At 57.6% G+C, this 20,772-nt stretch overlaps 3 protein-coding genes and 1 long non-coding RNA gene across 7 annotated transcripts; 3 read left to right on the top strand and 1 right to left on the bottom strand.

The window, feature by feature from the left end:
- The first annotated feature begins 1,280 nt into the window (after positions 1-1,280).
- LOC117642975 (Down syndrome cell adhesion molecule-like protein Dscam2) lies at positions 1,281-3,623 on the top strand. Its single transcript, XM_034381611.1, has 7 exons — positions 1,281-1,480; positions 1,562-1,671; positions 1,935-2,216; positions 2,552-2,671; positions 2,752-2,925; positions 3,214-3,507; positions 3,595-3,623. The coding sequence occupies exons 1-7, from the start codon at positions 1,281-1,283 to the stop codon at positions 3,621-3,623; spliced, it is 1,209 nt and encodes a 402-aa protein (XP_034237502.1).
- Positions 3,624-3,984: 361 nt separating this feature from the next.
- Positions 3,985-11,238, top strand: LOC117642973 (Down syndrome cell adhesion molecule-like protein Dscam2). Its single transcript, XM_034381610.1, has 15 exons — positions 3,985-4,174; positions 4,559-4,629; positions 4,698-4,980; positions 5,278-5,589; positions 5,666-5,802; positions 6,094-6,250; positions 6,722-6,780; positions 6,895-7,090; positions 7,751-8,112; positions 8,188-8,459; positions 8,763-8,968; positions 9,233-9,309; positions 9,457-9,562; positions 10,277-10,411; positions 11,108-11,238. Exons 1-15 carry the CDS (start codon positions 3,985-3,987, stop codon positions 11,236-11,238), a joined length of 2,694 nt encoding a protein of 897 aa, XP_034237501.1.
- A 1,066-nt stretch (positions 11,239-12,304) lies between these two features.
- LOC117642612 lies at positions 12,305-14,829 on the top strand. Its single transcript, XR_004587578.1, has 2 exons — positions 12,305-12,380; positions 13,641-14,829. It is a non-coding gene; the product is annotated as an uncharacterized LOC117642612 (long non-coding RNA).
- Positions 14,318-20,772, bottom strand: LOC117642611 (probable cytochrome P450 304a1). Of its 4 annotated transcripts, none has more exons than XM_034380930.1 (10): positions 20,380-20,772; positions 19,300-19,548; positions 18,962-19,128; positions 18,144-18,416; positions 17,688-17,793; positions 17,422-17,602; positions 16,533-16,650; positions 16,285-16,429; positions 15,349-15,550; positions 14,318-15,070 (listed from the first exon to the last, which is right to left on the bottom strand). In XM_034380930.1, the coding sequence occupies exons 1-9, from the start codon at positions 20,468-20,470 to the stop codon at positions 15,366-15,368; spliced, it is 1,515 nt and encodes a 504-aa protein (XP_034236821.1). In that variant the 5' UTR covers positions 20,471-20,772; the 3' UTR covers positions 14,318-15,070; positions 15,349-15,365. The 4 variants fall into 4 exon arrangements, with proteins under 4 accessions (XP_034236821.1, XP_034236819.1, XP_034236822.1 ...); XM_034380928.1 differs by having other exon boundaries at positions 14,318-15,056; XM_034380931.1 differs by lacking the exon at positions 15,349-15,550 and having other exon boundaries at positions 14,318-15,056.

The following is a 20,772-nucleotide window of genomic DNA, read 5'->3' as shown; positions in this document are numbered from 1 at the left end:
ACAGTACCCATCTGCAGATGCATTCTTGGATGAGTTAGGTATGCATTTGCAGATGTGTACTCAGCTGAGTATGCATCTGTAGACGTGTACTCAGTTAAGTATGTACCTGTAGACGTGTACTTGCAGGTATGCATCTTTAGACGCATACTGAGTACACACTTCAGTTTGTAGAGTGGAGTTCAAAACGCGTCTGGAGTCGTTGCCGCCTGCGCCGGTCTTCTGGCCCAATGTGCGACAACGCCCTTCTATAGAAGAGGCTTTGCTCTCCGTTTCGCTTGCTGTCTAACACTGCCGTGGCCTTGCAGGTGGTGGACGCGGGCGCGGTGGCGCAGTTCAACTGCTCGGTGTCGGGCGGCGCGGGCATGGTGCACGTGACGTGGCTCAAGGACGGGCGGCCGCTGCAGCCGCTGCAGCTGGCGCAGGGCGACCGCGTGCGCACCACGCAGACGGGGCAGCTCCACGGCCTGGAGGTGCGCCACCTGGAGCGCGGCGACCGCGGCATGTACCAGTGCGTGGTGCGGGCCGGCGAGGAGAGCGCGCAGGCCAGCGCCGAGCTGGAGCTGGGAGGTAACCGCCGTCTCAATGCTCGCTTGTCAAGACTCTGTTCCGCAGTGGGCCAGAACACCGGTGGAGGCGGTCAAAACTCTGGACGCCTTTCGAGCTCCAGTGTCGCTAAACAGGACTCGAACCGAACGTGTGACCCCACCAATGGATGCCTCGTTCGGAGAGCAATCCATTTGTGGGGTCACACGTTCGGTTCGAGTCCCATTTAGCGGCTCTGGAGCTCAGAACGCGTCCAGAAGTTTGGCCGCCTCCACCGGTCTTCTGGCCCACTGTGAGGCGGTCAAAACTCTAGACGTGTTCGAGCTCCAGCGTCGCAAAATTGGACTTGAGACGAACGTGTGACCCCATCAATGGATTGCTCTCCGAACGAGGAATCCATTGGTGGGGTCACACGTTCGGTAAGTCCTATTTAGCGACTCCGGAGCTCAAAACACGTCCATCTGGCCCACTGTGCGTTGTGTTGGTGTTCGCGCTGGTGTTTGAACCCACGTCCTTGCCCCACAGCCGTGGCGCCCCGCCTGCTGTCCACGTTCATCGAGCAGACGCTGCAGCCGGGGCCGCCGCTGTCGCTGCGCTGCGCCGCGAGCGGGTCGCCGCCGCCCCGCATCACCTGGCTGCTGGACGGCGGGGAGGTGCGGCCCGGCGCCGGCGGCAGCGACCTGTACCAGCAGGCCCAGCACCAGGACCAGCGCGGCGACGTGGTGGGCTCGCTCAACATGTCCTCGGTGCGCGTGCAGCACGGCGGCCTGTACACGTGCGTGGCGAGGAACATGATGGGCGCCGCGCAGCACACCGCGGCGCTCAACGTGTACGGGCCGCCGGTGAGCCGCGAGCCGCTCAACCTGACGGTGGTCTCGGGCTCGGACGTGTGGCTGCGCTGCCCCGTCGGCGGCTTCCCGCTGTCGCGCGTCGCCTGGCAGCGCGGCTCCACGCCGCTCACGCCCGGCGCGCCGTCGTCCGCCGCCACGGCCCACGTGTCCATCTTCACGAACGGCAGTCTGGTGCTGCGCGGCGTGGAGGCGGCCCGCGACGCCGGCGCCTACTCGTGCACCGCGTCCAACCAGCAGGGCCGCAGCGCCGAGGGCCGCCTGCACCTCCACGTCATGCGTGAGTACTCCATCCTTGGCAAGTCGCAAAAATCCCAGACGCGTTTTGAGCTCCAGAGTCGCTAAAAGGGTCTCGAAACGAACGTGTGATCCCACCAATGGATCGCTCTCCGAACGAGGAATCCATTGGTGGGGTCACACGTTCGGTTCGAGCCCTGTTCAGCGACTCTGGAGCTCAAAACGTGTAGAGAGTTTCGGCCGCCTCCGCCGGTCTTCTGGCCCTCTGTGCGACGCAGACCGTGAGCATGACGTCATTCCCCGCAGGTCCCCCCGAGATGGCGCCCTTCCAGTTCCCCAGCACGCTGGTCGAGGGCAACCGCGCCCAGGTGTCGTGCTCGCTCATCAGCGGCGACCTGCCCATCAGCATCTCGTGGCGCAAGGACGGAGGCCCGCTGCCGCGCGACCAGGCCGTCAACTCGCAGCAGATGGAGTTCTTCAGCCACCTCACCTTCAGCGACCTGCGCGCGCGGCACACGGGCCGCTACACCTGCATCGCCTCCAACGCGGCCGCCACCGCCAACTACAGCGCGGACCTGGTTGTCAGAGGTACAGTCCCTGGTGGCACTGCATTACCCGAGGGGGCCACCACTCAGGCGTACACAAGATTACGAGATTACGGGAAATTAACTGGGGATTTACGCCTGAAATTTTGGAAAGTTGATTCCTTTTGGAAAGTTGATTCAAAAACGCTCAAAAAATGGCTCAAAAACGTCGAAAAATGGCTCAATATCGCTGAAAAATGACAGAATTTTGTCAAGGATTACGAGATTACGGCATGGATTACCGGGGATTACCCGTCAATTTGTACCCAGCATTACGGGGGTGGTGGCCCCCTCGGCTTTACCCTATCTGTTTCTAACCTGACTGTACTTTTGGTGTAGTGGCCCCCACCTGGGTCGTGGAGCCATCCGACGAGGCCGCCGTCTTCCTGCAGCCCGCCGCGTTGCACTGCCAAGTTCGCGGCTACCCTCCACCCGTCACCATGTGGCTGCGCGAATCGGGTGAGTAGGCCGCGGGTTCGAATCCCCACGTAGCAAAATTTTTCTCCTGACTGTTTTTCACTGTCAACCTGGTGTCGCAGGGGACCCTCCCGGCGAGCCGCTGCTGGTCGAGTCCACGGTGGACACGCAGCTGGCGCCGAACGGGTCGCTGGTGTTCCCGCAGGTGCAGCCGCACCTGCAGGGCCACTACACCTGCCGGGCCTCCAACGACATCGGCCAGCCGCTCTCCAAGTCCGTCTTCCTGCGAGTGAATGGTGAGTGCCACGCTGTCTTTCCTGTGGTAGAGTGGGCCGGAAGACTGGTGGAAGCGGTCAAAAACCCGGACGCGTTCTGAGCTCCAGAGTCGCCAACCGAACGTGTGACCCCACCAATGGATTCCTCGTTCGGAGAGCAATCCAACAGTGGAGTCACACGTTTGGTTCGAGTCCCATTTAGCGACTCTGGAGCTCAAAACGCGTTGACCGCGGCCTCCACCGGTCTTCTGGCCCACTGTCGGGCGGCGACCACGCTGGACGCCAAACTGACCGTGCCCTCCTTTGCAGTGCCCGCCCACTTCCCCACGCGGCAGCAGAACGCCACCGCCGTGTCGGGCGGCGCGGTGACGCTGCGCTGCGAGGCGCTGGGCGACCTGCCGCTGCACGTGTCGTGGTCGCGGCCGGGCCTGCAGCAGTCCCTGACGGGCCGCACCAGCGAGCGACGCACCCCCTCCGGCGTCCCCGGCGTCGCGTCCGAGCTGCGGCTCAGCGGGCTGACGCGCGAACAGCAGGGCGCCTACCACTGCCACGCCAGCAACGACTTCGGCCAGGACGAGGCCGTCGTGCTCCTCGCCGTCAAGGGTGAGTCGCTGAGCTGCATCGCACAGTGGACCAGAAGACCAGCGCAAGGCGGCCAAGCCAAAACTGTAGACGCGTTTTGAGCTCCAGATTCGCTAAGGGGGACTCGAAACGGGTGAACACCAAGAAATCTGTACAGTTCGGATAGCCTCCATTGGTGGGGTCACGGTATTCGGTAAAGTACCAAAATTGCGGCACTTTGGGGCTCAAAATGGGATTCGGATCCCCTGTATTCGCGTTGCACTGTGTACAGGGTCCCAATGGCCGAGCCGCCTCGAGAAGCGCCTACTCATTGGACTCCTCGTTCCCCCAGAGCCATCCAGGCCGGGGCCGCGGCACATCCCTTTGCGGTTTGGGCCAAAACCCCCGGGGGCCCCCCCCCCCCCCCCCCCCCCCCCCCCGGGGGGGCCCGGGGTGGGGTGGACGGCGCCCGACGGCCAGGTCGAGCCGCTGGCACACTACCTGCTGCAGTTCATGGCGATGCACGACGACGGCGCCGGGGAGGCCCTGGAGGGCGTCTGGCAGAACGTGACGGTGCCCGGCTCGTCGCTGTCCGCCCGCCTGGTGCACCTCACCCCCGCCGTCACCTACCGCATCCGCGTGTTCGCAGTCAACGACCTGGGCCCCGGGCCCGCCAGCAACCAGGCGGCGGCGCAGACCATGCAGGAAGGTGAGCTGGCGGCCGTGCAGCATGACGACTTGCTGCTGCAGGACGCCCTCAGGGGAGACGTGACACTGTGGGCCAGGACACTGGTGGAGGCGAACAACCGCTAGACGCTTTTTGAGCTGCAGAGTTGCTAAATGAGACTCGAACGTGTGACTCTAGACGCGTTTTGAGCTCCAGGGTAGTTAAATTGGACTCGAACCAAACGAGTGACCCCACCAATGGATTCCTCGTTCGGAAAGCAATCCATTGGTGGGGTCACATGTTCGGTTCGAGTCCCATTTGGCGACTCTGGAGCTCAAAACGCGTCCGGGATTTCGACCGCCTCCACCGGTCTTCTGGCCCACTGTACGAGACCATCACTAACGGTGTGCTTCGCCTTTCCCCCAGCACCCAGCGGGCCGCCCACGGAGTTGAGGTTGGACGCCAGTCAACCGGAGTCCATCTTGGTGCGGTGGAGGGTGAGTATCAAACAAGCAAAGGCCCGTTGGAACTCAGTGCTGAAAACCCTAACCTATTTCTCCGGCAGCCCCCTCCGGCGTCCGTGGGGTCAGTGCTGGGCTACCAGGTGGGCTACCGGCCCGTGGATGACGACGGCGAGCGCGGTGCCGACGACGGCTGGGAGTGGCGGGTGGTGCGGGCGCCGCCGCGCGCCGCCGCGTCCGTCGTGTCCAACGCCATCAGCGACGGGCTGGAGACGACGCTGTCCTCGCTGCGGCACTTCACGCGCTACGAGGTGGTGGTGCGCGCCTTCAACCAGGTGGGCCACGGCCCCGCCACGCAGCCCATGCTGGCCCTCACGCAGGAGGGAGGTGAGTGAGTTGGAAAGTTCAATGCACGTTCCTGGGGGCGGCAACGCACAGTGGGTCATACCGGAGGCGGCTAAAACTCTGGACGCGTTTCGAGCTCCTGAGCCGCTTAACAGGACTCGAACCTAACGTGTGACCCCACCAATGGATTGCTCTCAGAACGAGGAATCCATCGGTGGGGTCACACGTTCGGTTCCGGTCCCATTTAGCGACTCCGGAGCTCAAAACGCGCCCGGGGTTTTGACCGCCTCCACCTGTCTTCTGTCCCACTGTGAGACCTAAACACTTTCCTTCCCCCAGTGCCGTCCGAGTCGCCGCAGAGCGTGCGCTGCGAGGCGCTGTCTCCGCAGGCCCTTCGCGTCCGCTGGGAGGCGCCCAGCCCCGGGCGCCAGCACGGCCTGCTGCAGGGCTACAAGGTGTTCTACCAGCTGCTGGCCGGTGCCGGCGCGCAGCAGGGCTCCGAAGAAGTGGAGGTGAAGCGGACCACCAACCTGGAGACCAACCTGCACGGCCTCGCCAAGTACGCCAACTACTCCGTGCGCGTGGCCGCCTTCACTGGGGCCGGCGAGGGCCTCCGCAGCCCCCCCATGTACTGCGTCACGGAGGAGGACAGTGAGTGTTTCACGTGTAGGCGGTGGAGCGCCTTCCTTGGCCGGTCAGTCTCAATGTGTGACTCTTCTTACAACAGTCCCGGGCCCCGTGGAGCACATCAAGGCCCTCGTGATGACGTCGGATAGCGTACTGGTGGCGTGGTCCAGGCCGCTGCAGCCCAACGGCGTGGTCGTCAAGTACACGGTGTACCGCGCGCAGCAGCCCGCTCGCATGGTGAGTGTTCTGACGCACAGTGGGCCAGAAGACCGGTGGAGGCTGTCAAAATCCCCGACGCGTTTTGAGCTCCATAGTCGCTAAATGGGACTTGAGCCGAACATGTGGCCCCACCAATGCATTGCTCTCCAAACGAGGAATCCATCGGTGGGGTCACACGTTTGGATTAAGTCCCACTCAGCGACTCTGGAGCTGAAAACGCGTCTAGAGTTCCGGCCGCCGGCGCCAGTCTTCTGGTCCACGACGCCCTTCTGTCCAAGGGCCCCTTAAAGATCCTTCTCTCTGCCGCAGGACTTCCACAAGGAGACGGTCCCCGGTGATCGGGAGCCGCTGTTGGAGGCGCGCCGCCTGGTGGAGAACCAGACGTACGAGTTTTGGGTGACGGCGTCCACCGCCGTCGGGGAGGGGCCGCCCAGCGTCAAGGTCAAGCAGCGGCCCGTGTCCAGAGGTAGTGTTTTCCGACGAAATGGTTTAGACTACACTCTAAATGTAGGGTGCCCAGAAACTGGGCGCCTTTGTCGCCCGCCCCACTTTTTAGGGTGCCAAATGTCTCCCAGTTCCTGGGCACTTTAGTCGTCTAGTCTTGGGGTGGACAAACCATTAAGCAACCTGCCTTCACCCATGGCTCAGCAGCGACTAACGTGCCAGAGGTGCCCAGAATCTGGGCACCTTAGTCGCCCAGGAACTAGTCACGTGCATGCCCTACCATGAGAGAGGGCCGGTAACTGAATGATTTGTCCACCCCGAGACTGTACGACAAAGGTGCCTAGAAACTGGGCGACATTTGGCACCCTAAAAAGTGGGGCGGGCGACAAAGGCGCCCAGTTTCTGGGCACTCCATATTTAGAGTGCAGGGCCGGATTGTGGCGTGACCGGCGGGTGGCGGTTGCCTCATCGCTGGTTCATTTGCTGTTGGCAGTGCCGGCTCGCATCGCCTCCTTCCCGCGGTCCATGCTGGCGTCGGCGGGCTCGCCCGTGGTGCTGCCGTGCCACGCCGTGGGCAGCCCCGCGCCCAGCCGCGAGTGGCGCGGCCCGGACGAGGCGCGCGTCGCGACCGGCCGCCACCGCCACCTCGCCGACGGCGCCCTGGAGCTGGGCGTCGTGACGCCCGAGGACGCGGGCAACTACTCGTGCCGCGTGGAGAACGTGTTCGGCACCGACCGCGTCGACTACAACGTGCAGGTCGTGGTGCCGCCCGCCGCGCCCCACGGCGCCATGAGCGGCGCCGCGCACAACATGCTGCACCTGTCCTGGAAGGCGCCCGACAACGGCGGCTCGCCCATCACCGGTGAGCCCACCGTCAAAATTTGTTGGCACATGACGGAAAAACCGTGGGTGATAATTTCCATCACTTGAAAATGACGACTAGTGACTAGTTTTATCACAAATTAATGACATTTTCATCAACTCTAGCTATAGGCCTTTCCAGGATAAGCTCTTAGGGCAATGACCCAAATCTTTGCGCCGCCACACTTTAAGATCCAGCATACATATTTGCGGCGAAACGGACTTGAACTCAGTGATAACTAGAGTATCAATAACACTGTGTTCAGTTCCATTTGGCTGCACAGAAGTTGCTTCTTGAAGTGTGGTGGCGCAAAGTTTAGGTTATCGCACGAAAAGCTTAGCCTGGAAAGGTCTATTGAATCGGCGTGCTCACAATGTCATCATCAGGTTTGATGACGTTCTTGTCAGAAAAATTAGCCTTGAGATTGTCGTCAAGCGACGACCAAAATTTTTCAGTGTCGTCGGCCTCTCTTTCTTCTCTAAATCCGAACACTGGTGAAACCAAAGCACAACTCGATGCTTGAGTCCACTTGAATTGAAGCATACACTGGAAATTCCCCCATACATTTAGACAGGAGAAACTTGGTGGATGTGCCTGTTGTGCTTGATGTCAATCGTAATCTGAAAACGCTTGAATACAGAGGTTAATACTGCGCTTTAGTTTTACCAGTGGAGGCAGGTTTCTTAGTGGGTTCGTCTGCTGCAGGGTACGTGGTGTCCTACCGCCGCGAGCGCGGAGAGTGGATGGAGGGGACGACCGACGCGGACCGGCGGACGCTCACGCTCGTGTCCCTCAAGTGCGGCAGCGCGTACCAGGTGCGCGTGGCGGCCGTGAACGCCGTGGGCCGCGGCCCCTTCAGCCACGCCATGAGCTGCAAGACGCTGGGCGGGCCGCCGCAGCCCGCGCGCCAGGACACGGTGCTGGCCGTCAACGCCACGGCCGTCACGCTGTTCCCGGACACCTGGCCGTCGTCGGGGTGCCCGCTGCTGTACCTGGTCGTGGAGATGAAGGCCTCCGCCGCGGTGCCCGGCGCGGGGCCGTGGTCCGTGGGGCCGTGGAGCGAGTGGAAGCTGGTGACGAACGCGGCGCGCGCGCAGGACGACCTGACCCTGCCCGACCTGTCGCCGGCGTCCTGGTACGCGCTGCGCGTCACGGCGCACAACGACGCCGGCTCGCACACCCAGGAGTTCGTGGTGGCCACGAGCGCCGAGGACGGCACCATGCCGCCGCCGCGCTCCGCCCCCGAGCTGCTGTCGCCCGGCGACGCGCCGCCCCTGCTCACGCGCATGCACGTCCTGGTGCCCACCGTGGCCGCCGCCATCTGCGTGTCCGCGGTGGGCGTCTGCATCGTCACGGTGGCGAGGAGGAGGTGCGTAGCGTGCACCGGATGGCAAGACCGAGACCCACAGTGGGCCAGAAAACCATTGGAGGCGGCCAAATTCTAGCCACGTTGAGCTCCAGATTCGCTAAGAGGGACTCGAACCGAACGTGTGACCCCACTAATGGATTGCTCTCCGAACGAGGAATCCATTGATAGGGTCACACGCACGATTCGAGTCATGTTTAGCTACTCTGGAGCTCAAAACGCGTCTGGAGCTTTGGCCACCTCCGCATGTCCTTAGGTCCACCGTGCCACGTCGACGACCGTCCCTCAACTCCTCTCTGCCCACAGGAAGGACTCCAGCGCCGGCGGGGCCAGCGGCTTCATCGGCACCAAGACCCTGGCCGAGGTGGAGAACAGGCGCAACCAGGACCACCATCACCACCAGCAGCAGCGCCACCACCAGCACCTGCAGCAGCACCCGCAGCTGTACTCGCCGGCCGCGGCCAGGAAGGGCGACTCGAGCATCAGCGGCCAGAAGGGTAGCGACACGTCCGGTGAGGATGGCGGCCAGCAACCGCCTGACACTGAAAACCCAAACGTGGTCTAGACCACACCAACCGATGTGGTCAAAATGGCACCCATTTGACCACACCAGTGGTGTGGTCTAGACCACGTTTGGGTTTTCAGTGGATTCAGCAGTGTTACGTCGCTCTGTCTCGCTCGCACTAGAGTGGCATCCTACGGAGAGAGACAGAGCGACAAACACTGATCGAAAAGTACGTCCCCAGCCCCTGCTGACGCCACTCTCTGTCCCGCAGCCGCGGACTACGACATCTGCCCGTACGCGACGTTCTCGCTGTCCAACGCGCAGCCCACCGTGCCGGTGGCCGTGCCGGTGGCCGTGCCGGGGACGGGCCTCGGCGCGCGCAGCCCCGCGCCCGACTACTCGCTGCAGTTCCAGACCTTCTCCCAGCGCGACTGCTACGACGCGGTGCCGCGCCGCTCCCTCAGCAGGCCCGCCCTGGCGCTGTCGCACGGCCAGGGCCTCGGCCAGGGCCTGCCGCAGGACGGCTACTACGGCAGCAGCGCCGTCAAGCGCCACCAGGGCAAGCGCATCGTGGACAGCCCGCCCGACGGACTCAACCTAGGTGCGCCAGGTGACTCACCCTTCCGCCGCAGTCTGACCCCGTCCAACAGTGGGCCAGAAGACCGGTGGAGGCGGTCAAAGGCCCGGACGCGTTTTGAGCTCCAGAGTCGCTGAACGGGACTCGAACCAACCGTGTGACCCCACCAGTGGATTGCTCGTTCGGAGAGCAATCCATTGGTGGGGTCACACGTTCTGTTCGAGTCCTTTTTAGTGAGTCTGGAGCTCAAAATACGTTTAGAGTTTTGGCCGCCTGCGCCGGTCATCTGGCCCACTGTGCGTCTCGTCGTCTTAACCGCCGCCTGCTGTTGCAGAGATTTCCTGCATCTCGAGCCAGCAGACGCTGCCGATGACGGCCACGAACCACCGCAACCAGCAGCACCAGCAGCAGCAGGGGAAGCACGACCGGAGCCGCTCGGGTGGGCCTTTTGTCCGCAGTGTGGCGACAGATTGCAGCATTCGCACAGTGGGCCAGAGGACCGGCAAAACTCTAGACGCGTTTTGAGCTCCAGCGTCGCTGAATGGGACTCGAATCGAACGTGTGACCCCACCAATGGATTGCTCTCCGAACGAGGAATCCATTGATGGGGTCACACGTTCGGTTCGAAGCCTGTTCAGCGACTCTGGAGCTCCGCGTCGAGAGTTTTGGCCGCCTCCACCGGTCTTCTGGCCCACTGTGATTCGCCACTCTCTAACTCCGGTCTCGTTCCGCTTCCAGGGAGCCGGCCCCGCAGTCTGGCGCTGGCCAACCGGTCCGACTCGGACAGTTCCGGCGTCGGCGGCGGCAGCCCTCGCAGGGCGTCGCCGCACAAGATGCCCCTCAGGATGTCCACCCCCGGCCAGCGCACGGCAGGTCCGTTCCGCGTTTCCCAAGACCGAGGCAGTGGGTCAGAAGACCGGCGCAGGCGAAGGAAACTCAAAACGCGTTTCGAGCTCCGGAGTCGCTAAATGGGACTCGAATCGAACGTGTGACCCCACCAAAGGATTGCTCTTCGTTCGAGTCCCATTCTCCAGAGTCGCTAGATGGGACTCGAACCGAACGCGTGACCCCATCAATGGAATGCTCTCCGAACGGGGAATCCATTGATGGGGTCACACGTTCCGTTCGAGTCCCATTTAGCGACTCTGGAGTTCAAAACGCGTCTGGAGCTTTGGTTGCCTCCACCGGTCTTCTGGCCCACTGTGCGCAGTGGGCCGGAAGACAGGCGCAGGCTGCCGAAACTCTAGACGCGTTTTGAACTACAGAGTCGCCAAACAGGACTCGAACCAAACGTGTGACCCCATCAATGGATTCCTCGTTCGGAGAGCAATCCATTGATGGGGTCACACGTTCGGTTCGAGTCCCATCTAGCGACTCTGGAGAATGGGACCCGAACGGAGAGCAATCCTTTGGTGGGGTCACACGTTCGATTCGAGTCCCATCTAGCGACTCTGGATGGAGTCTGGAGCTCAAAACGCGTCCGGGATTTTTGACCGCCACCACCGGTCTTCTGGCCCACTGAGCGAGGCCTGTGTCTCGTGCGTGTTGTTCACGTTCTCGTGTTCGCAGACCGGCGCGCGTTCGAGCACGACTCGAGCACCGAGTCCGCCGAGGCGTCGCCCGAGCCCTCGCGGCGCGCGCGCCGCAGCAACGGCTCCACGGGCAACGGGCCGCACCGGAGGGGGATGCCAGCAAGGTAGCGCAAGTAGGTCCCTTTGAGTCCTGTCATGCTTGTCGTGCTTGTCGCTGGGCTGCTCGGCATGGCGACGTCAGTGACGTCACATCACGCACCTGCACGGCGAGCATGCTCCGCACCGCCCCCTGAGCGCACGATGAAAAACAGAATGAATTTATTAAGTCCAACACAATGTCATACGGTGAAAAGCTGCACCAATATATTATGGTGGATATTTTCTCCAAAATACCAACAAAATTCGTCAAAATATGTATAAGGTACAGTGAATTCTCAATGGTATGTTACGAGGTCAGCTGCACCACCATAATATGGAACATTTTCACCATAATATGGAGAATCTTCACTGTAAAACATTTAGAGTGAATCCAATTCTATTACCTCTTTTAACTCCCAGTTGGTCTGCCTGTGCGTCCATTCGGATCTTAGTATGTACCCGTCTTGGTGTCATTCCTCCCAGCCGATTTCCCGGTGCACGCATCCCCAACCCCTTACGAGGTTTGCTGTAGGTATCCGGTGTTGCCAAACAAGAAAATTTCTTCCCCAAATTTATCATAGTAAAATTTGAAATATTGAAACACTTTGCTGAAAAATAGAGGTTTTGCGACACTGGCGACGTGCTGGCGGCACAGCCCGAGCGCATCGTACACACTCTAAATGTTCTACCGTGAACATTCTCCATATTATGGTGAAAATGTTCCTTATTATGGTGGTGCAGCTGACTTCGTAACATACCATTGAGACTTCGCTGTACCTTATAGATATTTTGACGAATTTCGTTGGTATTATGGAGAAAATCTCCACCATAATATGTTGGTGCAGCCTTTCACCGTAAGGCATTTACAGTGCAGCCCCGTCCCTGCCTCCCCGTTGCAGGCTGCACAAGTCACTGAAGGGGAGCGCTGGGAGCGCGGGCAGCGCGGGCAGTGGGGGCAGCGCGGGGAGCACGGTGCCGCTGGACCCGCCGGCCGCCTTCTCCGACGGCGTGGACCTGTCCGACGCGGACGGCGACGGCAGCCCCGACCTCCAGGAGCGCGGCGAGGACCGCGGCACCCTGGGCGGCACACTGGGCGGCACACTGGGCGGCACCGGCCGCAGGGACCACGAGGAGCGGGAGCGGGCGCGCCAGCTCGCCGCGCTCGTGCGCAAGTACGTCCCCGTCCTCCGCTCGGCCCTCCGCACGGCGGGCTACTACTCAGCAAACTCAAGTGTGTGCCTGCAGGCACACACTTCCTGGTGCATCCCTGGCAGGCACACACTTCCTGGTGCATCCCTGGCAGGCACACACTTCCTGGTGCATCCCTGGCAGGCACACACTTCCTGGTGCATCCCTGGCAGGCACACACTTCCTGGTGCATCCCTGGCAGGCACACACTTCCTGGTGCATCCCTGGCAGGCACACACTTCCTGGTGCATCCCTGGCAGGCACACACTTCCTGGTGCATCCCTGGCAGGCACACACTTCCTGGTGCATCCCTGGCAGGCACACACTTCCTGGTGCATCCCTGGCAGGCACACACTTCCTGGTGCATCCCTGGCAGGCACACACTTCCTGGTGCATCCCTGGCAGGCACAGACTTCCTGGTGCATCCCTGGCAGGCACACACTTCCTGGTGCATCCCTGGCAGGCACACACTTCCTGGTGCATCCCTGGCAGGCACACACTTCCTGGTGCATCCCTGGCAGGCACACACTTCCTGGTGCATCCCTGGCAGGCACACACTTCCTGGTGCATCCCTGGCAGGCACACACTTCCTGGTGCATCCCTGGCAGGCACACACTTCCTGGTGCATCCCTGGCAGGCACACACTTCCTGGTGCATCCCTGGCAGGCACACACTTCCTGGTGCATCCCTGGCAGGCACACACTTCCTGGTGCATCCCTGGCAGGCACACACTTCCTGGTGCATCCCTGGCAGGCACACACTTCCTGGTGCATCCCTGGCAGGCACACACTTCCTGGTGCATGCCTCAGGCACACACTAGCCGTCGCTTGTGCGTGCATACAAGCAAGTGTGTGCCTGAGGCATGCACCAAGAAGTGTGTGCCTGCCAGGCATGCACCGGTAAGTGTGTGCCAGCAGGCATACACCAAGAAGTGCATGCCTGGCACACACTTGAGTTTGCAGAGTATAAGACCGGTGAAGGTGGTCAAAATCCCTGATGCGTTTTAGAGCTCCAGAGTCGCTAAATGGGACTTAAATCGAACGTGTGACCCCACCAATGGATTGCTCTCTGAACGAGGAATCCATTGGTGGGGTCACACGTTCGTTTCGAATCCCATTTAGCGACCCAGGAGCTCAAAACGCGTCCAGAGTTTTGGCCGCCGCCACCGGCGTCTTCTGGCCCACTGTGCTCCGTTCGGATTGCTGTTCCGTTTGTGTCCTCAACTGCGACGCTTACTTCTGCAGGTACAGACAGAAGCGCGAGCTGAAGCAGGACTTCACGATCCACGTGTGACCCTGGTGGACCGTGGACCTGACCCACCTGTCCACGTCCTCTCTCCGTCGCCTCCTCTCTCGGCAGTGACCGCGCAACGCGTCGCAATCGCCATGCCCCGAAGGCAGCCATCGCACTGTTGACTGATTCCGAGTCGGTTTGTCTCTCTCGCACCCTCGCAGGGCGCGCCATGAGTGCGAAAGAGAGGGAGAGAGACCTCCCGCTCGGAATGAGTCCGCCGCGACCGCGCCGCCGCCATCCCGAAGCCCCCGGCTGAAACCAATACGCGGTTTTTCATGAGACTGCACCTTTTACACGACTTCTGTGATAACAGCAGCCACACTGTGGCTGCGACCGGCGGAGGCTAGCCGTCAAGGTCTTCGCCGGCCTTTTACTATTTTCTCCAGAGTGCAACCGTTCTGTGATGTGGTAGAGACTTTTTTATTTTTGTACAGTTCTATGTCGATATATCGTGGCGAATATCGCGCCTATACGCAGCGTTGGATTGTGGAGAGGCCTGTTACTGTCAGATTGTTTTATGTCGAGAGCGCTAGTCGTTTCGTTGTTGTGTAGTTGAATATTATCTGATTGTTGTCTTTGTGTGTTGGGCTCACAGAGTTTAGTAGTGGGAGAATGAGTGTACGCTGTGTATGATTCTGTTGCTGATGCTGATCATTGTCTGATCCGTACATAATACGTATTTTATTAATACTGTATTTGTTAGTCTTTATACTAAATGGAAATAGGTTTAAGTCGGCAAACTGGCATGCAGTTGCAGGGACGTTGTTTCTCTGTGGCCTTGCCTCCAGGCGACACCCGTTTCCTTTCCTTCTAGTTTGTATTGTCGATTATGTTCGATGCCAGGGGGCAACAAAAAAGTCCAAATGATGTAAACATGACCACAAAATGAACGATTTTAGTCAAATTTTAGTCCATTTTGATGGCGTAATGACATCATTTGATGTCGTGGTGACCAGATTTTGACTAACTGTTCTCCTTGGGACTGTGTGGCTGTCTCCTCGTCTTGTTCTTGATTGTTGATGTTAACCGTCCCTCTCCGTGCCTTTCTCGGAAACGCCCTGGGGCCTCGTGCCAACCATTCCAAGTCGGCTGTATTGAAAGTGCATTTTCACTCAGACAAATAAAATACCATTTTTTAAATTACTGAAACGGCTGTCTTTCTTCGCCTCGACCCTGTCCTCCGAAACGAAGAGCCCGCCCGATGCGGCGTCGTGGCTTGGTGTATCGCCGCCGCAAGTGGTCTCGCGGGGTATCGCTGGCGAGTCGTACACGGGGTATCGCCGCTTTCTTGTCTGCTTTCTCGGCTGGTACGGCCGGTACGGCTTGGCACCCGCCACTGCTTTTGAACCGAATCGTTTAAAGTCATCCTGTAAATTAAGCACTACAACGACATGAGAACACTTTTAAAAAAAATGTGCAAACACCTCGCATGGTGCATAGCCTGCTTGTCATTCTGAAAAACAAATGCTACCGTAGCAGACGACACGTGCGAGAACAACAAACAGAATCTCAAAATGGCAGTCATGTGGCGCGTGTGTGATCTGGATCCGCAATCCAAGTTCAACTCGTCTTATTCAGTTTCCATGCAAACTTAAATTCGTTGTCCTTCGGTTTGTAGTGGAGTAACAGCCGTGCACTTCCGAAAGACACGCGACTCACAGAGACGGCTTCGTCGGTCACGGCCGCTCCGCGACGCGCAGCCAGAACGACTTGGGCGTCACCAGCACGCCGGGGATCATGTCCTCCTCCGAGGGCAGGTAGCCGTCGGCGGAGACGGCGAAAGAGTAGTTCTGCAGCAGCGCCGACAGGTACAGGAACATGGTCTGTCTGGAGAAGGTCTCCCCGGCGCACAGCCGCTTGCCTGCCAACACAGCCGCCAAGCGAGCTTGGGAACTCTGACAGCTTCACTGGGCCAGAAGACTGGTGGAGGCGGTCAAAATCCCGGACGCGTTGTAAGCTCCGGAGTCGCTAAATGGGACTCGAACCGAACGTGTGACCCCCACCAATGGATTCCTCGTTCGGAGAGCAATCCATTGGTGAGGTCACACGTTCGGTTCGAGGCCTGTTCAGTGACTCTGGAGCTCAAAACGCGTCCAGAGTTTTGGCCGCCGGTGCCGGTCTTGTGGCCCACTGTGCACAATAGACGGACAAACTAGCCGCACACACACAGCAGGCGAGAGGACCCAGCCGACTGCGAAACATGCTGATCAACTGTGGTCCGGCAGCCTCTCAAGTCACGGAGCCTCTTAGGCCACCCAACCTACAGCATTGTGCGGCGGGCGGGCGGGCGGCGTACCATTACCATTAATGGCTAGACCACACATGATAGTATGCCATTTCGGGCCTGACACATGCTCGCCTGCACTGCAACACTCTCATTCCAGGAACGTAACATCACGTTGAAACGAACGTGACAAAATGTCACGTTCGTTTGAGCACTGTGTCACGTTCGTTTGAAGGTGAACAAGCTGATTTTTGGCCAATTCACACCCAAACGAATGTGACACAATGCTCAAACGAATGTGACGTTTTGTCACGTTCGTTTCAACGTGTTGTCACGTTCCTGGAATGAGAGTGAAAACGAGACATACGTACCGAGTCCGAAGGCCATCGTGGGGTCCTTCTTCTTGAGCGTCCCCGTCCTGGAGTCCAGGAAGCGCTCCGGCACGAACTCGTCACCCTTCTCGAACACGGCGGGGTCGCGGTTGGCGGCCCAGATGTTCGGGATGAGCAGCGTGCCCTGCGAGAGGTCCAATGCCAATCCATCCGGAACAAAAACTACACTCTAAGTGCCCCAAAAAGAAATTTTCCATTTAATTGTTTTCTCCCTATGCTTACTGTACCTTCGGCACGAAGTACTCGCGGAAAAACGTGTCCTCCGTGCATTTGTGTGTCACGGACAGCACTGTGTTGGTGTCCAGGCGCAGAACCTCTCGGAGGATGGCCTCAGTGTAGGGAAGGCTTTAAAATCAAAAGTATCTCAGTTAAAAAGACGCCTCACAGTGTATCCGAAGACGGCTGGAGGCGGTCAACATCTTGGACGCGTTTTACAAGTCGCTTGCGATTCGAACCCATCGTGCAACTCCCAGGGATCCTTAACTTACCTCATAAGGGCATCATAACGTTATGATAAGAGTTAAAGTGATTACCCTTAACTTCTAACATCTTTTCAAATTACTTTTTTCGAGGCATAAAAAGTACTTTCATTAGTCCGTACCCTTAACCTTTAGCGAACATCGTCTTATGTTACGTTATGAAAGCAGTGTTAGTTAAATGTTAAGATAAGTTAAGGATCCCTGGCAACTCCACCAATGTATTGCTCTTTGAACGAGGAATCCATTGGTGGGGTCGCATGCTCGGTACTCAAAGCGCGCACTGGTAAAACAAAGGCATAAAAATTACGCCCTTTAGGGCATAAATGCTCTTTTACGCCCTTGCAAGGGCATAAATCGTCTTATGCCCTTGGGAAGGGCGTAAATGGTATGGGAATTTCAAGCAAAATTTTAATGCCCTTCCCAAAGGCATTAACGATTTATGCCCTTTAAGGGCATAAGGGGCATAAGGGCATAATTTTTATGCCTTTGTTTCACCAGTGCGTCTAGAGTTTTGGCCGCCGGCGCCGGTCTTCCGGCCTGTGCGCCGCTTATCAGAGTCTTTCTTTACTGTCTTTACTGTGTACTCTATAGAGTAAACTCTGAACTGTAAAATGTGTACAGTACGCGTGTTACTTGCCTGGGCCGGTCGTCCAGGGTGGGCAGCCGCCCCCTGCCGACCACCGCGACGATCTCCCGGTGGGCGGCGTCCTGCTTGTCGGGGTGCTGCGCCAGGTAGGACAGCGCCATGGCCACGGTGACGGGGGGCACGGTGGACACGGGGAACAGGTAGTCCACCAGCACCATCACCAGCTGCTTGTCTATCAAAACAGATTTACATCTAAGTGTATTTTAAACAAAAGCAATTTTTTTTTTCAAATTTTTCATTGAAATTGAAACGCATACCTGTGAAGTGAGAGTCCGGTCGCTTGTGCATCTCGGCGAGGAACACGTCGACGAAGCCGCGCAGCGCGTTCTCGTCGAAGGAGCCCTTCTCCTTCTCCAGCAACTCCTGTCGACAAAATTAGTAGTTTATTGAGCAAGGGAAATTTTTTGCTCAAATTTGTTTGCAGAATCGCGCAAATTCGAGCCAATAACAGGATGCGCGAAATTGTGTGAGGACAATAAATTGTGCAACCAAATGTAGTCATTTTTTTCAACCGAGGAAAAATAACTTCAGCAAAATTGTAAACCAAATTTCGCCAAAAAATTTAAAATTTACAAAATGTTATCTAAATTCTTCTCAAAATTCAGTAGTTTTTTGGCAGCAATTCGCATTGAAATTCAACTGAAACTCATTTGATCTGTACACCAAAGTTCACAGTGATTTTCCCCTAGCTAGCTCTGAACCGCCAAACTCACGTCCACGAAGTCCAGCACGCCCTGGTTGCCGCGCTGGAAGCCCGTGACGCGCATGGTGTCGGGCAGCAGGTGGCGCGCCCAGGGCGTGATGTTGACGGCGCCGCCGCTGGGCTCCACGTGCCGCTGGAAGAGCCGCACCGCGCGGCTCAGCCCGCGCAGTTTGTCGTGGCGGTCTCGCGGCACGCGCTCGCCCGTCAGCGTCTCCAGCATCGCGTTGATGAAGCCGGGGTACAGCAGGTCGGGCAGCAGCACCTCTCCGTCCCGCACCATGCCCTGCAGCGGGACGCCCCAAATGTATTTGTACAAATTTTGTACGACACATCACAGTTTTTTTTTGTGCACACGAACTTTTCGTACAAATTTGTGCAAAATTTTGTACAAGTTTGTACAAAAATGGCGAAAAATGTGCAATTTTTCGTACGAAAATTTCGTGTGCTCTAAAAACTGTGATGTCTCGTACAAAATTGTACATAACATTAAGTGTGGACAACGCGCCAAAGGCGTACTTCATTTTGGAGGCGCAACCATAGCAAAAATAGTCTCATACCGCGGGAAAAAAACGAAAATTTTGCAACCGTCATAGTTAATTGTTTCGAGTACATTTAAATTTGATTCAAGTTCGCTTCCATTGATCTTAAGTTAATTTAAATATTTTTACACGTTCAGTTTCACTGAAGTTCAAGTTTATATAAATTCCAACTCAATAACACTTTCGCAGCTTGGTTCTCTGTCTGTCTGTCTGTCTGTCTGTCTGTCTGTCTCTCTCTCTCTCTCTCTCTCTCTCTCTCTCTCTCTCTCTCTCTCTGCCCTGCACGCACCTTTTCGGCGGCCACGGGGCTGCGAATCGAGTCCAGCAGCGTGCGGACCTCCTCCTCGGTGGCGGCCTCCATCTTGGCGAAGCGGCGGCCGAAGCCGAAGTCCCGCATGTGGCGCAGCGAGAAGCGGCGCTGCTCCGCCCAGAGGGGCCCCTCCGTGAAGAAGATCCCTGTCGGACAGAGAGGCGTCAGTCTCAGACCGACAACGGTACGTTGTGGTAGCTTTGGGACACGGAGTATGCCAGCTGTCTCCTGAACACCACTGCAAAGCCAGTGGTAAGTTTGCTTGCCACAATTTTTTTTTGCTTTTATGCTTTTATTTCAAAATTAACATTCCCCACCCCACAGCTCGTTGAAGCTGCGCAGCCGGGCGGTGAAAATGTCCGGCCTGCCCTGGAACTCGGGCTTGAGCAGCAGCTCTCTGGTCGACGCGAAGTCGGTCGTGATGATGGTGGGCGAGGAGCCGAAGTACATGCCCAGCACGGGGGACTTGTACTTGGCGGCCATGGCGACGAGCCCCTTGTGCGTGTAGCGGTAGTTGTAGGCCAGCAGGTGCAGGTAGCCGCCGTAGACGGGCAGGCGTGGTGGCCCTGTCAACATGAGGTCGTTATTTTTTGCCATTGACCAACAAAAAACTAATCCCAAACTAGAAACCCTTTCCAGACCACTCTCCTTCAACCCCCTCATTATCTGTGAACTAAATGTGCTACTTTGAGCCTGTCGATTGGAAGCCAGTCTTATCGTCTGTCCATAGATAGAGCATAGAGGCTGATTTATCTATGCAAATGTAAGCCACGTCAATCCAGGCGCCAATTCATTTGATGTTAATTCTCAGTGACGTGCCACTGTAAAAAAAAGCTCCATACTTTCCACTTGTTTGTTGTGTGCTTTGACGCCATGTAACACCGTTTGTTGTTGACACCATGCTTGGCCCGCACTTGAACTTGCAGAGTATAGCTAAGTTGAACTTGGACAATTGGGGCACTCTCAAAACCTTACAAAACTATTTAAGGCTAAGCAGGCTCTTGGCTCTTATAACAAATTATTTTGAGCATACATAAGCTTCTAAAGGAAAAACTTCACAATTTTCTGACTATTTCTTCGTAGAACAAACTAATCAGTCTGTACCTTACACATGCTCAATGGACTTTGCAAGGTTTCAAGCGTGCCGTGTATCTCGCTTCGCATCACTGGCGGCCGATCACACTGAATGTTTTAGTACAAATTTTGTAAGAGACATCACAGTTTTTTGAGCACACGAACTTCTAGTACAAATTTGTACAAAACTTTGTACAAAACTAGCGAAAAATGTACAGTTTTTCGTTCGAAAATATTGTACGAAAATTTCGTGTGCACAAAAAACTGTGATGTTTCGTACAAAATTGTACATAACACTTAGTGTGATGGAGGTGGGCACTGACCTGGCGGGAACATGGGCGGCCGGTCCCGGACGAATTTGATTAGGCAAGCAATGAGTCCACAGAGGAACAGCACGACCAAGAGGGGCTGCATTCTTGTTGCTTTCACTAGACGCGAGGACGCACTGCTCTGGGACGCTGTCTGCTGCGGACACGGTCAACCACTGACAAGTCGAGGACAGAATAAGGTGAACTATTTTCTGTCCGATTAGATTATCACTCCATGCTGGTTGCTGCGCGACCGAGAATGGGGTTGCCAGGCACTTGTAAAACCGTCTCCGCTTCCTACACTGCAGACCGTGAGCCGTTTTCGTCGCTCTGTCTCTCCCGCACCTGTACGGTACGCCCTATGAGTGCGAGAGAGGCGGAGCGACGAAAACGACTCTCGGAGTCTGC

This window comes from Thrips palmi, unplaced genomic scaffold (assembly GCF_012932325.1).
Source record: "Thrips palmi isolate BJ-2018 unplaced genomic scaffold, TpBJ-2018v1 HiC_scaffold_16, whole genome shotgun sequence".
Lineage (NCBI taxonomy): Eukaryota > Metazoa > Arthropoda > Insecta > Thysanoptera > Thripidae > Thrips > Thrips palmi.
This window is presented reverse-complemented; position numbering and strand designations above follow the sequence as displayed.

What these genes read in the sequence shown, in the direction of transcription:
- LOC117642611 (XM_034380930.1), bottom strand. Translation starts at nt 20,470, where the DNA reads ATGCAGCCCCTCTTGGTCGTGCTGTTCCTCTGTGGACTCATTGCTTGC. An exon ending in ACCCTGGACGACCGGCCCAG is followed by an intron (nt 16,651 to 17,421) that starts GCAAGTAACACG and finishes TTGATTTTAAAG; the next exon opens with CCTTCCCTACACTGAGGCCA. An exon ending in CACGATGGCCTTCGGACTCG is followed by an intron (nt 15,551 to 16,284) that starts GTACGTATGTCT and finishes CTGTGTTGGCAG; the next exon opens with GCAAGCGGCTGTGCGCCGGG.
- LOC117642975 (XM_034381611.1), top strand. Translation starts at nt 1,281, where the DNA reads ATGTCCTCGGTGCGCGTGCAGCACGGCGGCCTGTACACGTGCGTGGCG. An exon ending in CCGCTGTCGCGCGTCGCCTG is followed by an intron (nt 1,481 to 1,561) that starts GCAGCGCGGCTC and finishes CACGAACGGCAG; the next exon opens with TCTGGTGCTGCGCGGCGTGG. An exon ending in CGTCTTCCTGCGAGTGAATG is followed by an intron (nt 2,926 to 3,213) that starts GTGAGTGCCACG and finishes CCTCCTTTGCAG; the next exon opens with TGCCCGCCCACTTCCCCACG.
- LOC117642973 (XM_034381610.1), top strand. Translation starts at nt 3,985, where the DNA reads ATGCACGACGACGGCGCCGGGGAGGCCCTGGAGGGCGTCTGGCAGAAC. An exon ending in GGCCCTCACGCAGGAGGGAG is followed by an intron (nt 4,981 to 5,277) that starts GTGAGTGAGTTG and finishes TCCTTCCCCCAG; the next exon opens with TGCCGTCCGAGTCGCCGCAG. An exon ending in GAAGGGTAGCGACACGTCCG is followed by an intron (nt 8,969 to 9,232) that starts GTGAGGATGGCG and finishes TCTGTCCCGCAG; the next exon opens with CCGCGGACTACGACATCTGC.